Source organism: Bombyx mori, chromosome 22 (assembly GCF_030269925.1).
Source record: "Bombyx mori chromosome 22, ASM3026992v2".
Classification (NCBI taxonomy): Eukaryota; Metazoa; Arthropoda; class Insecta; order Lepidoptera; family Bombycidae; genus Bombyx; species Bombyx mori.
In genome coordinates, this window is record NC_085128.1 from 2995117 (window position 1) to 3007938 (window position 12822).

At 41.0% G+C, this 12822-nt stretch overlaps 1 protein-coding gene across 5 annotated transcripts in view; it reads right to left on the reverse strand.

Annotated features, from left to right (window-relative positions):
- Positions 1–12822, reverse strand: part of LOC101743969 (methylcytosine dioxygenase TET) — a 158666-nt gene that overhangs the window by 4864 nt on the left and 140980 nt on the right. For all 5 annotated transcript variants that reach the window (XM_038019059.2, XM_021347027.3, XM_038019061.2 and 2 more), the window contains 6 exons: positions 6454–6523; positions 3576–6269; positions 3353–3492; positions 2505–2733; positions 1202–1480; positions 54–282 (listed from right to left, as the gene is read on the reverse strand). In XM_038019059.2, coding sequence (XP_037874987.1) covers positions 54–282; positions 1202–1480; positions 2505–2733; positions 3353–3492; positions 3576–6269; positions 6454–6523 — 3641 coding nt within the window. The remainder of the gene's footprint in view (positions 1–53; positions 283–1201; positions 1481–2504; positions 2734–3352; positions 3493–3575; positions 6270–6453; positions 6524–12822) is intronic.

A 12822-nucleotide genomic window follows, 5' to 3' on the forward strand; every position in this document is an offset into this window, starting at 1 on the left:
ACTGGACAGGAGGAATTATAGCCCAAGTATTTCGGAGGTACATCACCACTCACTTGTCGAGTATCTCCAGCGCGCCGCTCGCGACCTTCTCGTCCTGGCCCTCCTTGGAGCCGAACTCGTCGGTGTCGTCGAGCACGTAGAGCGGCAGCACGTGCAGCTGCTCGTCGCCGGCCCGGCTGAGCGCGCGGTGCTTGGCGAGCGTCACCACGGCCGTGCAGCCGTTGTTCATGTTGTGCAGGTCGCGGTGCGCATGCGCGCAGAAGTCGATGCACGCAGTCACACCTGCGACATTCCAGCTCGTTACTATCACACTTATTGATACTGTCTACCGAGTCTAAGGGAAAGGTTTATTTTATTTTTTATGATTGATAGATTGCTGGTGGCCCGTAGGCCTTTCCAGTTTCACCAGGACAGGTGGGCGAGCAAAGGCTCAGCCAGGAGGGATGGGATTTGCTAACAACTGTCCGAGCGCCTCCGAAGGAGACCTAACAACTCAAGAGCAATCGCTTCGCGAATGAATCTACTACCAGAGATAACTTAATTATGTCTTTTCACAACTACTTAATTAAATTATGATGAAGTCATCGTGGCCTAAAAGACGTTCGGTGCATTGGTATCTAGCGATGCAACGGTGTTCGAATTTCGCAGGCGGGTACCAATTTTTCTAATGAAATACGTACTTAAGAAATGTTCACGATTGACTTCCACGGAGAAAGAATAACATCGTGTAATAACAATCAAACCCGCAAATTATAATTTGCGTAATTACTGGTAGGTAGGACGTCTTGTAAGTCCGCACGGCTAACCGGCTACCTAAGTACCACCATCCTGCTTATTTCCGCCGTGAAGCAGTAATGTGTTTCGGTTTTAAAGGTGGGGCAGCCGTTGTACTGTAAAAACTGAAACCTTAGCACTCATATTTCAAGGTGAGTGGTGAATTTACGTTGTAGATGTCTATGGGCTTTGGTAACCACTTAACATCAGATGAGATGTGAGGTCGTCCACCCACCTAAGCAATAAATAAATAAAAATTTAAGTGCAGAAAGTCCGTTGACGAACAGTAGACTAGTACTTTGCTTTGCCTATGTGCGTATATATTAAAATACAGTAAATTTAGTTATTCGCGGGCATGAAATCCGTAAATCCGTGCAACCATTTCCTTATCTTCAAATTCATTGTGCAGAAACATAAATAGGCTTACCAGAAAAAGGTCGGCCAGGTTTAAAGCCCAGTCTGCAGTCCGACGCCTCCTTCTCGAACTGGCACTGGTTGTCGAACGCCCTCGGCGCCAGGTTCATGTACAGCGGGCTGAGCAGAGTCGCCAGCACGTGGATGCGTTCTTCAATCTCACTCTCCTCCGTCTTCACCGAGAGCCGAAACTTCCGAACTGTCTTTGAACGGGCGTATTTGCATCCGTTGTAGTACATGGACCACGAGCAGCCGAAGGAGTAAGAGGCGCCGCACGTTTCCGGGTCCAGACCTAGAATTAGGGTTTAATAAAAATCTTAGTGTGCTTCGGGCCACTGAGTTTCTCGCCGGATCTTCTCAGTGGGTCGCGTTTACAATCCGGTGGTAGACTCTGCGAAGCACTGCTCTTACTAGGGCCAGTGTTAGCAACACCTCCGGCTTGAACCCCGAGAGCTCACCTACACGCTAGGGTAACGCTGATATAGCCTTTCAAGGCTATCAGAATAGGGAGGAAAAAAAAGTATGCCTAGATTTACTACTAATTGTACAAAGTATGAGCGCGCGTGGCTTTTACTTGTAGTTGTAATCGTAAATACACATTTTGTTAGTGTGTACAGCGCGTATACAGATTGGTCACTCACACGACTAAGGGCGGCGCGCAGTCGTGCTTTGCAACAACTATAGACCGAGTAACGAACCTAAATAAAATTTTCGATAAGCTTAAAAAGAAAAATTAATATACCTAGAAAAAATTACGGAGCGCCAAGCATTTTTATTTTTTAAAAGCTTGGATGAACGAGTTCACGACCTACTCGGTGTAAAGTGGTTACTAGAGTTCATTGACATCATCCCATGAGTGTCACCAGTTCATTGGCATCATCCCATGAGTGTCACCACCCGTTTTGAGACTATTGCTATTGTTTGACACGACTGTCCCGCCTTGAAAACCTGAACGCATGACTGCTTCGAGACAGAAATAGGATAGGCAAACCTATCCGTGTGGGCGTGTAATATTCCTTACGACCAGTACATACCAGCGTTCGCAGCTGGTATAATACTCAGAGAACGTCATTCTCCGGTGTACCCATTAAATTGTTATTTTTTTTTTTAGATATTCTACACCTCTGTTTTTTGATCTAGCAAAATTCACTGATAAAAAGAAAACACGTATGGGCCAATATTCTAAGAGTTTTACGGTGTCTTCCTTTCTATACTAACACTAATATCCAAACTACGCAAGCCTGTATCGTTGGTTTCTTTGTCCAATCCTAATCGGGGTTACACTCGTAAGACTTAAGAGAACCTCTTATACTTACCTTGGCAGGCACACGTCCTGTTTTCGTTAGTGGCGCAACGTCTCGTGGTAGGTAGGCCGTATCTGTTCAGCTTGTGCGATAGAAGAGTGTAGTCGAGATCCGCCTCCGACTGAGGGATGCCTTCCCAGGCGACCAGACACACAACGATCCAAGCGGTGGGACATTTGTGACCGTTTCGACACTTCACTACGACTAGGACTTTCTCGGTGTAGTTCGCTCGTCTGATTACCTGGAAACATGTTTTATTGTTACCCCTCATGAATTTTGTACCGGTTTACATGCAATACAGTTTTGTTAATAAAAAAATTAATGACTCGATGGTGAAATAGCCGACGTTCGATTCCTGTATCTGCCAAACATTTGTGTGGTGTACAGATTTGTTTGTTCTTTCAATGTTTAATATTGATATATGTATGAATATATTAAAATGTGTTTAAATTTGTATATCAGTCTCTAGTTCCCATAGTGACTGCTACATTCGCGGCATATGACCGGGCCCGACCTGTTCTTACTATTATTAAATTAAATTATTCTAAGCATATAGTATATAGGGAAAGATAGTCGTGCTGTAGACCTTATAGCACTCTAAGTTTTTAGTGTTCTAAGAAAATATGTCTTTAAATTATTCTATTGTCAAATTAGAGTCAAAATTATTCTTTATGGACATCGTATGTTTCTGCAACATTATCCGCGGAGATACCACGCCCTACGTCACGGCTCAGGAAGCATCGTCTTCAATCGAGGTCGTTACCAGCATGGCTTATTTAAGCGATTTATGGCTGTAAATCTGTAGACTAAATGTCAATATCAATAGATATAATGTAAAATTTGGAGATCCATACACTCACCCACTTTGCCATAGGGCAACCTTGAGCTGTTTTCCCTTCTTTCCCAGTGTAACAGATCTTTTCTATTCTAAGCTCCTTGCCTGACAGGCCGGTCCGAGCCTCTAGCTCCCTCCTCAATTCTGCCAGACTAGAAGCTGAACCTAAAAGGTGTGGAGTTAATCAGTTGTTGTGTTCAAGCCAGCAAGTCAGCCATAATTGTTTTAATAAAGTGTGATAACTGTACCTAGATGAGTATAATAGCTGCCAGGCTCCGGCGGGTTCTTGTCAGCAGGAAAACAGTTGCAATCTGGAACCTCCGTCCTAGAATTAGTTCGTAGTCTTTCCAAGTTTTCTAAATATTCTTTTGAGTAATTGAATTGGTTTTCCTTTGGTTTCGTTACATCTGGTGTTGGCGCTGTGGCTTTTTGGTTTTTGGGATCATTTTTATCCGTAGTTTCAGGTTCGTCTTCTAAAACTTCATCTTTGGTTTGATATCCAGGGCAAGCGCCATCTCTTAGGTGTTCCGGGGGCGGCTTCTTTGTAGATCCTTGTCGACAACACGAGTAGCCCACTTCGTTTTTGATGGCTGTCGGCCCTCCGTCCCCGGGAAATAAATAAGGTTCGTCTCTCGGCGGGCTGTAGTTCATGTTCTTATATATTTTGTGACCTGGCGGCGAGTGTTCAGATTTGATCTGTTCAATGTAGTAAGATCTTGGTTCCGATGGAGTGTTTTTATCTGAACTACTTTTGTTTTCTGTTGACTTACTTTCTTTGTTTTCATTGTAAGATCTGTTATATTTTTGAAATCCTATATTCTCTTGCGTTCGAGGTATTTGTGCGAAAGACCCAGTTTGGTCTGGCCTCTGGTCTATCCGATAAGGATAATTTTGAAAATTTTGATAGGTCTGTGGACTTTGGGCAAAGCCCTCTTGCTTTATTGTAGATATAGGCGGTAAAACTGTATTCTGTTGTGACCTACTTACTATTCCATTAGGATAATCCCTGTACAAACTGTTTATTGACATTTCATTCTGTTTCGTATACGTATTTTGATTAACTGGTCGTTGCACTTCAGTTTTAATTAATCTTTCGTCTTTGTGGTATTGATAACTATCAGGTATCTCTAATTTTGGTATTAAGGGCGCCGATGGGTGTCTAAATTTTGCATCGTACGCCTCTCTATCATAAGCTCGTGTTTGTGCGTTCGTGTCCTGCGTTGTGGTGCAGTTTTGTTGGTTCATTTCCGATACAGGTCCGATGAGCATTTTCGACTGGAAATCTTTACTGTCTTGCTGATTTAAACCTAAGCTATCACTATTATATGCCTCTGCATATTTATGCGGCTCATACGATACGGTGGTATATGCACCGTATTGGCTTCTAACGTCCGCGTAGGACGGTAATTTCTGAGAAGTTTTGGATACGTTCTTATTAGGAACGTGTTTATCATAACCTCTCAGAGCCTCTGTTCCTCCCTCCCATACTTGGTGGCCACCACCTCCGAACTCACTCACGCTATAAGCATGAGTGCTTTGTGAATAATTACCAGCGGCAGGATAAACCTGTTCGCCTAAGCGGTAATTATCTCGGAGATGGTGGCTATACGATAAAAAATGACCGGTAGTATTTCTATCGTCGTTGACGGAAGTAGGTCCGGTCTTCCTATCGTCCCGAGGTGGTCCCTCTCCGGGATCCCCTTTATCCGGCGGCGTATTAGTGCCATCGCGGCTGTGATTTTGTTTATTTAAAATCATCGTTTTCAGTCTCGAGTTCAAATTGACCCTGTCTGATTGTGAAAACATTTGCTGTTCTGACTCATCTTGTCTCTGCTGCTGTAATTGTTGATTTTGAAGTTGCTGGTTTTGTATTTGTAATTGTTGGTGATGACTCTGCATTTGTTGCTGATTTTGCATTTGTTGCTGATTCTGCATTTGTTGCTGATTCTGCATTTGTTGCTGATTCTGCATTTGTTGCTGACTCTGCATCTGTTGCTGATTCTGCATTTGTTGCTGAGTCTGCATTTGTTGTTGATTTTGCATAGGTTGCTGGTTCTGCATTTGTTGTTGGCTTTGCATTTGTTGCTGGTTCTGAATCTGTTGTTGGTTTTGCATGTGCTGTTGGTTCTGAAGTTGTTGCTGGTTTTGCATTTGCTGACTCTGAAGTTGTTGCTGAGCTTGTAATTGTTGTTGATTTTGCATCTGTTGTTGATTCTGAATTTGTTGCTGTTGATTTTGGATTTGTTGATTTTGTAGTCTTTGGTTGTGTTGCCACTGTTGCTGCCATTCGTTTTGATTTTGCACTTGACCGTTTTCCCTGTACTGTCCGCTGTTGTAAGCGCCCGAATACCCGCTACAATCGAGTGAAGCTCGCGGACCGTTGCTCCCCTGCAGGTATCCAGGCTCGGCGTTTCCCGACTGCTGTCCACTAGTCGAGTTCTGTTCTTGTCTTTCCACTTCATTATTCGTATCTCCTGTGCCGCTCTCAGAATTATTGTATTCCTCTGAATGCTCCGTACTGTACTCTGATCGTTCATAGTTTTGACCGACAGAATAGACCGGGGTGGCCGCTGTTGGTGCGTTACTTTGGTAAGAAGCGGCCGAGGCTGGTCTCGAATCAGTGCCTGAAGTTGCGCCGGGCGTAGATGCTTGTTGCGCGTATTGTTGCTGGTACTCTGTGGTGTAGTGAGGTGCTCGCGGAGAGGGGACCGGAGTGTAGGCACCCCGGTTCGACGGAGGTCGTTGCGCGGGGACAGCCTGTACTCCCGCTTGATAATACGTGCTGTTTGTGACGTCAAACGTTGTAGCGACATTCTGGACGGTGTACGTGGTGTTAGCCTGATAGTGGGGCGAGGTTGCGTAGGCAGTGTGGTTTCCTTGGTAATCCAAAGTCGTCTGACCCGTCTGTGTGGGAAGCTGCTGTATGAACTGGTTCTGCCAGCCTAAGAAAACAAAGTACTTTTGTGAGTATTTAACGTTTTTAGGTCATATTTATATTTGTTGGAGCTTTCAAGGTTTCATTTGCAACTTTAACGTTTGGCGCTAGTTGATTAAACGCAGGGGTTTATTTAAAAGATTTCAATTCATACTTTCGTCGTGTATAATTAGTTTTAGTCTCATACGTACCTTGAGACGGATCAGTCTGCCACGTCGTTGGGAATCTGTTAGGGTCGCCTGCGTAGAACGGCATCGGTGCCTGAAACAAGACATAAAACTATTTTAAAAGCTTACCAACGCTCTAAATAGTGATTCCGATTGTTGGTTTGCTTAGCGTTAGTCAAGGAAGTCTTTGAAGTAACACAACACTCGTAAACAGCCTCATTTGATAACCTGATAAGACTATGAATGTTAATTAGATTAAAAGTATTTTCTCAACTGTTTTAAATTAATTGTTTCAACAGCTGATAATGTACGTAAACTAAGAGCAGCTGCTTCGCGAATGAATCTACTACCGGATCGAAACCACTGAGAAGATCCGGCGAGAAACTCACCGGGCTGATGCATGGGTTAGATTGCAGGTCGGATTCTTTGCCAAGTTTGACGAGTACCGGTTACCTGGGTATTAAGTAGATACTTAAATAGTACACAAACGTTCCGGCTTGAACAGCCTCAAACTGTGTCAAGGTGCAAATACAATGGTCTAATGCAAAATAATTATATTACATCCGGATTATCGAACTTTGGAATCAGAACCACCAATAACCAGACTAAAAAGGCAACAAAATATCAGACTTATTCGTTCATCGATAAAATTATTTTTTTTGTTGCTTAGATGGGTGGACGAGCTCAGCTGGTGTTAAGTGGTTACTGGAGCCCATAGACATCCACAACGTAAATGCGCCACCCACCTTGAGATACAAGTTCTAAGGTCTCAAGTATATTTACAACGGCTGCCGCACCCTTCAAACCGAAACGCATTACTGCTTCACGGCAGAAATAGGCAGGGCGGTGGTACCTACCCGTGCGGACTCACAAGAGGTCCTACCACCAGTAAGCTTAATCTTAAACTAGTTGAACATTCGATTCCGAGCATCCTGTATCTACCTATAGTAATATTATAAATGTGATTGTTTGTATGCTTTGAATGATTTGGATCTTTGTTACTCAGACAAAGTAACAATTGCTAAACGAATTTGAATGTGATTTTCGCACACAGATTATTTTATAGCCTGTAATAACAAAAGGATTCTTTCTATCATGTTAACTGTACATTCACCAATCAAAGAACACTTTGTTGTATAAATTATATTTACTATCTATATATTGCTCGTAATACGTGAAGCAAAAACTTTGTACTCCTTTTTACGAAGGAGTGCAAATTGTTAATATTTTTTTAAATTATGCAAATAAAATACATTAAATCAATTAAAAAAACATTACACACACTACCATGTATTTGACACACACACGCATGCATAGGTACTATTTGTTAATTGTCATACTTTTCTTATTGCTTATAGTCTGTGGTCAAATTGAGAATAGATTAAATATTGCTTGTCTTTATTAATATTAGTCTAAAGTGTAATCTTAGCGAAATCTGTGAGTAAAAAAGTATATTAGTCTTTGACAATAGAACCATACCTAATAGTGTACAAGCTTATAATGTCAATTAATTATAGTCGAATTTCGACTACCAGAGGACCACTAGTAGTAATAATAAATACGTCTTCGCTTGTTTTCATGTACCAATGAACTTATAGACTGGCAGTTATGGACCAGACATGGGCAACTATTTATGATTGTGCTTCATTCTTTCTGAGTAAAATATTTAACTCAGGAATTACGGGTCACGTTTTTTTTGTTAAAGAATTTCACACTAATGTTATGAGTACAATTTGTGTCGAGGCTGGGCGTATACGTGACGTGAACGTAACGTAATCACACATTGACCGAGGTCGGCGTACGCATCTGACTCACTGTTTATCTCTTTAATAATAAACAAACGTACCTACTACACTAGATAATAGTGGTGTGGAAACAATTTATTTTTACATTTCATTGTTCGAGAAGGATCCGCTTGGCCAGTTGCGATTCAATTTTCGAATTTCAATTTTTCAATATTACATAAACGCTAAAAATACGTAACATGTACTAGAAATATTGATTGTATACAAAACGTGTGAACAATATTAATTTTTTGTTAGTTTTAAAAAATGAATTTAATTTTTTACTATGTGTTTCGATCCAATTAGTGTTTTTTAAACCGACATAGCTAAGCAAAAATAACTCTTTTAAGGGTGTATTATTAGCACAGATGTGCATCACTACCCTACCTATTTCTGCCACGAAGTTATGGGCTCAACTACTTTTACTAACCCATAGACACAGTCCACTGAGTTTCTGGTGGTAGATTCTGCGAAGCACTGCTCTGCTAGAGTTAGTGTTAGCAAATTCTCTCAGGTTGAGCCCGGGAGCTCACCTAACCGTCCAGGCATAGCTGGCATAGTCTCTTAAGCTACCAGCGAATAGGGTAGGGGAAAAAAACTACTTATCTAGTAAAAAAAAAAAACAAATGAATTGGCTCCCAAGGTCATGTGATTTAACTCAACTTGAGTTTAATTATCTGTCGGCTGCAAAAAGTCATCGGCTGTATACAGATAACTCAGTAAAGATCAGTTTAAACGACGTTTAAACGTAAGTTACACGAACCAACGACTGATCATAGTCCATACCCGATCCTGTAGACCCAATGGTAAACAGTCGACGTCGGCCAAAACACGTCATTACGGATCCTCCCGGTCCATTAACGGTGCTTTTAGGTACCTCAAGCACCGGTCACCATCATCGCCGAACCTGTCGCTTGCGACGAAGGACTCGACGAATAAATGAACCCATAGAGACAGCCCACTGAGTTACTCGCCGAATCTTCTCAGTGGGTCGCGTTTCCAATCCGGTGGTAGATTTTGCGAAGCACTGCTCTTGATAGGGCAAGTGTTAGCAAAACTCCGGTTTGAGCCCCGTGAGTTCACCTACACGTTAGGGTGAAGCTGAAATAGAAGAAATAGCTGAAATAGCCTCTCAAGGCTATCAGCATAGGTAGGACAAAAAAAAGATCATAGTTAACTTGGATTTGTTATCTGTTGATTAAGAGTAAGTTCATTTATGACCAACTACAAGAATTCATTGATACTCAACATTAGACCGAACTCTTTATCAGTTCTGCTTAATAAATAAAGAGCATTTATTAAATAAACATACTTTCTTTCATATGCTTTCTACTGACTGATTCTTTCAGCATGTACGTCACATACATTTTATATTCCGACAAACCGATTCCTTTTCCTTCAAAGCGAAGTTAAATTATTAAATTACGAAACTTTCTCGTACGTATAAAGTTGATACAGTTGAAGCTGACAACATTCTCCGAACGAATTATAATGTTATGTATAGTGATGTTAGCACCGCGTTTACGTGATTCGGTTTGTGTTTCGTTGTACCGAATTCGCGAAAATTGAAAACGTCAAATCAGGTAATTTAAAATGAATCTATTGTATGCTTTATGTAAATTAGAATAACGTTAACAATTCAATTAAGACATTTAAAATTTTGATAGTAGAAGGTGTTTAAAGGCTTTTACAGATCAGTTCACCGTTCTACTGTTTTGCTGGAAAGTAATATTGCGTTCCCGTCCGAAAAGTATAACAGTCGTTAATACAAGGTAATAAGGACTACGCAATATCTCAACGCCTCATCCAGGATAGGGTTCACGTATCAATGTCTATTGGCTATTAAGAATTGTTTAAATACCAGGCCGACTTGAGTTATTTTACCTAATAATTTTAAAAATATGAAGAGTCCACAGAAATACATTTCTTAGACCTACTTATTCAGAGTAATGTTTTTTTTTTTAATCCTAAGCTGAGAGACTATATCAGCAGAACCTCAACTAGTAGGTGAGCTCACGGGGCTCAAACCTGACGACGTTACTAACACGAACCCTAGCAAGAGCCGTGCTTCGCAGAATCTACCACCGGATCGGAAACGCGACCCACTGAGAAGATCCGGCGAGAAACTCAGTGGGCTAAGAGTAATGAGTAAGACAAATGCCATCTTTTACTTTTTCAAATCATTTAGAAATGAAACTATAATTCATAATAATATGATTTGATCATCTTTTCGAAACAATTAGAATCGGAATTTTAGAAAAATCCCGAATGCCGAATACGTATACAGCACATCCCTTGGCACGTTACTTAAGAAGTTGTTAAGATTTTAATTTTCAGCGCAAACTCGCGGAGCTCGGTAATATTATATTTTATTAACATGACGTGCGTTCGTAATTAAAACTTTGTTATGTCCCCGTAATGAGATACCGTAACGAGATTAGTCTTGTTTATAACGTTATTATTATATTGTATAAGACGCGATAACGATTCACGTAAAGTGTTACGTTTTTGTATGTATGTATGTACATACGTATGTATATGTTAGAAAACTTTACATTTTTGGTTGTATCTGTGTTTGGTGTCGTATGTGCCGTGAAACATCGGCCACAGTCTTCGTCGATTAGTCGAACGAACTAACCCATAGACACAGCCTACTAAGTTTCTCGCCAGATCTTCTCGGTGGATCGCGATTTCGATCCAGCAGATCGTCGTGGTAGATTCTGCGAAGCACTACTCTTGCTAGGGCTAGTGTTAGCAAATTCTCTCAAGTTGAGCCCGTGAGCTCACCTTCCCGTGTCCGCAAGAGGCTGGAGTAGTAGAAACAAAAATGTGACTTGACAAGCGCATTAAGAAATTGTTTGATCCCGTCATATTTTTATTAGCAACGCAATATGCCGTAGTAATGCGTTTCGGTTTTAAAGGCGGGGCAGCCGTTGTAACTATACTTGAGACCTTAGAACTGACATTTCAAGGTGGATAGCGCATTTACGTCGTAGATGTCTATGGGCTCCAGTGACCACTTAGCACCAGGTGGGCTGTGAGCTTGTCCACCCATCTAAGCAATTAAAAAACTCGTCACCGGAGAAAATCTTGCTCCTACTACCTTAAGCTATTGCGTTTATCTATATTGCTGTTCCACCAGCCATTCGTCACCAGCAAGCAACCTTGACTTTGACCTCGTAACACAAGGTGAGTTTGGGCAAGCCGCATTAACGATATGATGTCGAAGGACCCTCAGACCAGTTAAAGCCAGGTGGGCTATAAGCTCGGTTGCCGATCTAAAGTAATAAAAATACATTTATCGTACGTGCAAAGGTCAATAGCATCGTTTCCCAGCAAATATTTCGAAATTGCCAATATTTCATCGGTCCTAACAACAAATATATAATATATTGTTTGCTCTGTCGCGGCAAATGAATTATATTCAGATACAGGAACAATGGTCTTACGTTTGTAACTATGCTGGTTGTTACTATTGTGTTAGTGGCTGAGAGCATTTGTTAACCTTTGATAGGGCGTTATTGTTCGAACATTTCAATTTGTTTAGTTGTCACGATAAAAGAAATATAAATATGTTTAGATGGTGAATGGATAAACAATGAGGTTTTAGAGATACAGTCAAATTTGTCTAAACAAAAAGATCACGTGACGAGTTTGACGAATGACAACGAAGTTTCACCAAACAAAAGACAGTTTTAGATCGACATACGTCTATTAAAACTTATTTAAACTTTAATTTTCATATGCTAAAAACACTATTATTAATTACGTATAAAAAAAAAAGAATTTTTCGCAAAAGTACGAGAGGGAGGCGGATACAATAAATTTAGCGCGTGCACAAACGAGTTCGGGAATTGTCAAAGTTGGCATCGTTCCGTGAAAATTAAAAATGTTCAACTCCGACTTCTTATTGCATCGTATCTCAGCCAGTGCATTTAATTTAAATAATTTGACATATTAAAATTGTTTTAGTTTGATAGAATGGACATAATTTATACATAAATACGTAGCCAAAACGTTTGAAACAAAAAATACGAGTGGGAACTCTACATACCGACACTTGTCTAGTTTTCGATTAAGTGTTTCACATTACCTTGAAAAATGTTTTGTGAATCTTGTCTTGTACATATATTTGGTAAAGGGCTGTAGGTTTCTTGTCGAGTATTCTCAGTGGTGAAACTGTATTCCGGATGGTTCATGGTAAGTTCGTGGCGACTTAGTAACACCTTTGAATGCTTGAATTAAAAACTATTTGATTTTACATCAAATTTTGTGACATAGAAAGTAATTAGCGCTTTTTCGAAAAACTCGGTAGCCGTCGCAAATGCATTTTGGGCAATATTTATTCCACGTCGAACTTGTCGATCAGGACAAAGAGTTTGACGAGCGAACTAACCCATAGACCAGCCCACTGAGTTTCTCGCCGGATCTTCTCAGTGGGTCGCTATTCCGACCCGGTGGTAGATTATGCTAGGCACTGCTCATGCTAGGACTAGTGTTAGCAAACTCTCTCAGGTTGAGCTGATGAGCTCACCTACCCGTCCGCGAAAAGATGGAAAAGCCGCATAGGCATAGGCCAGAAAAATAGGTAGGGGAAAAAGGCAACATT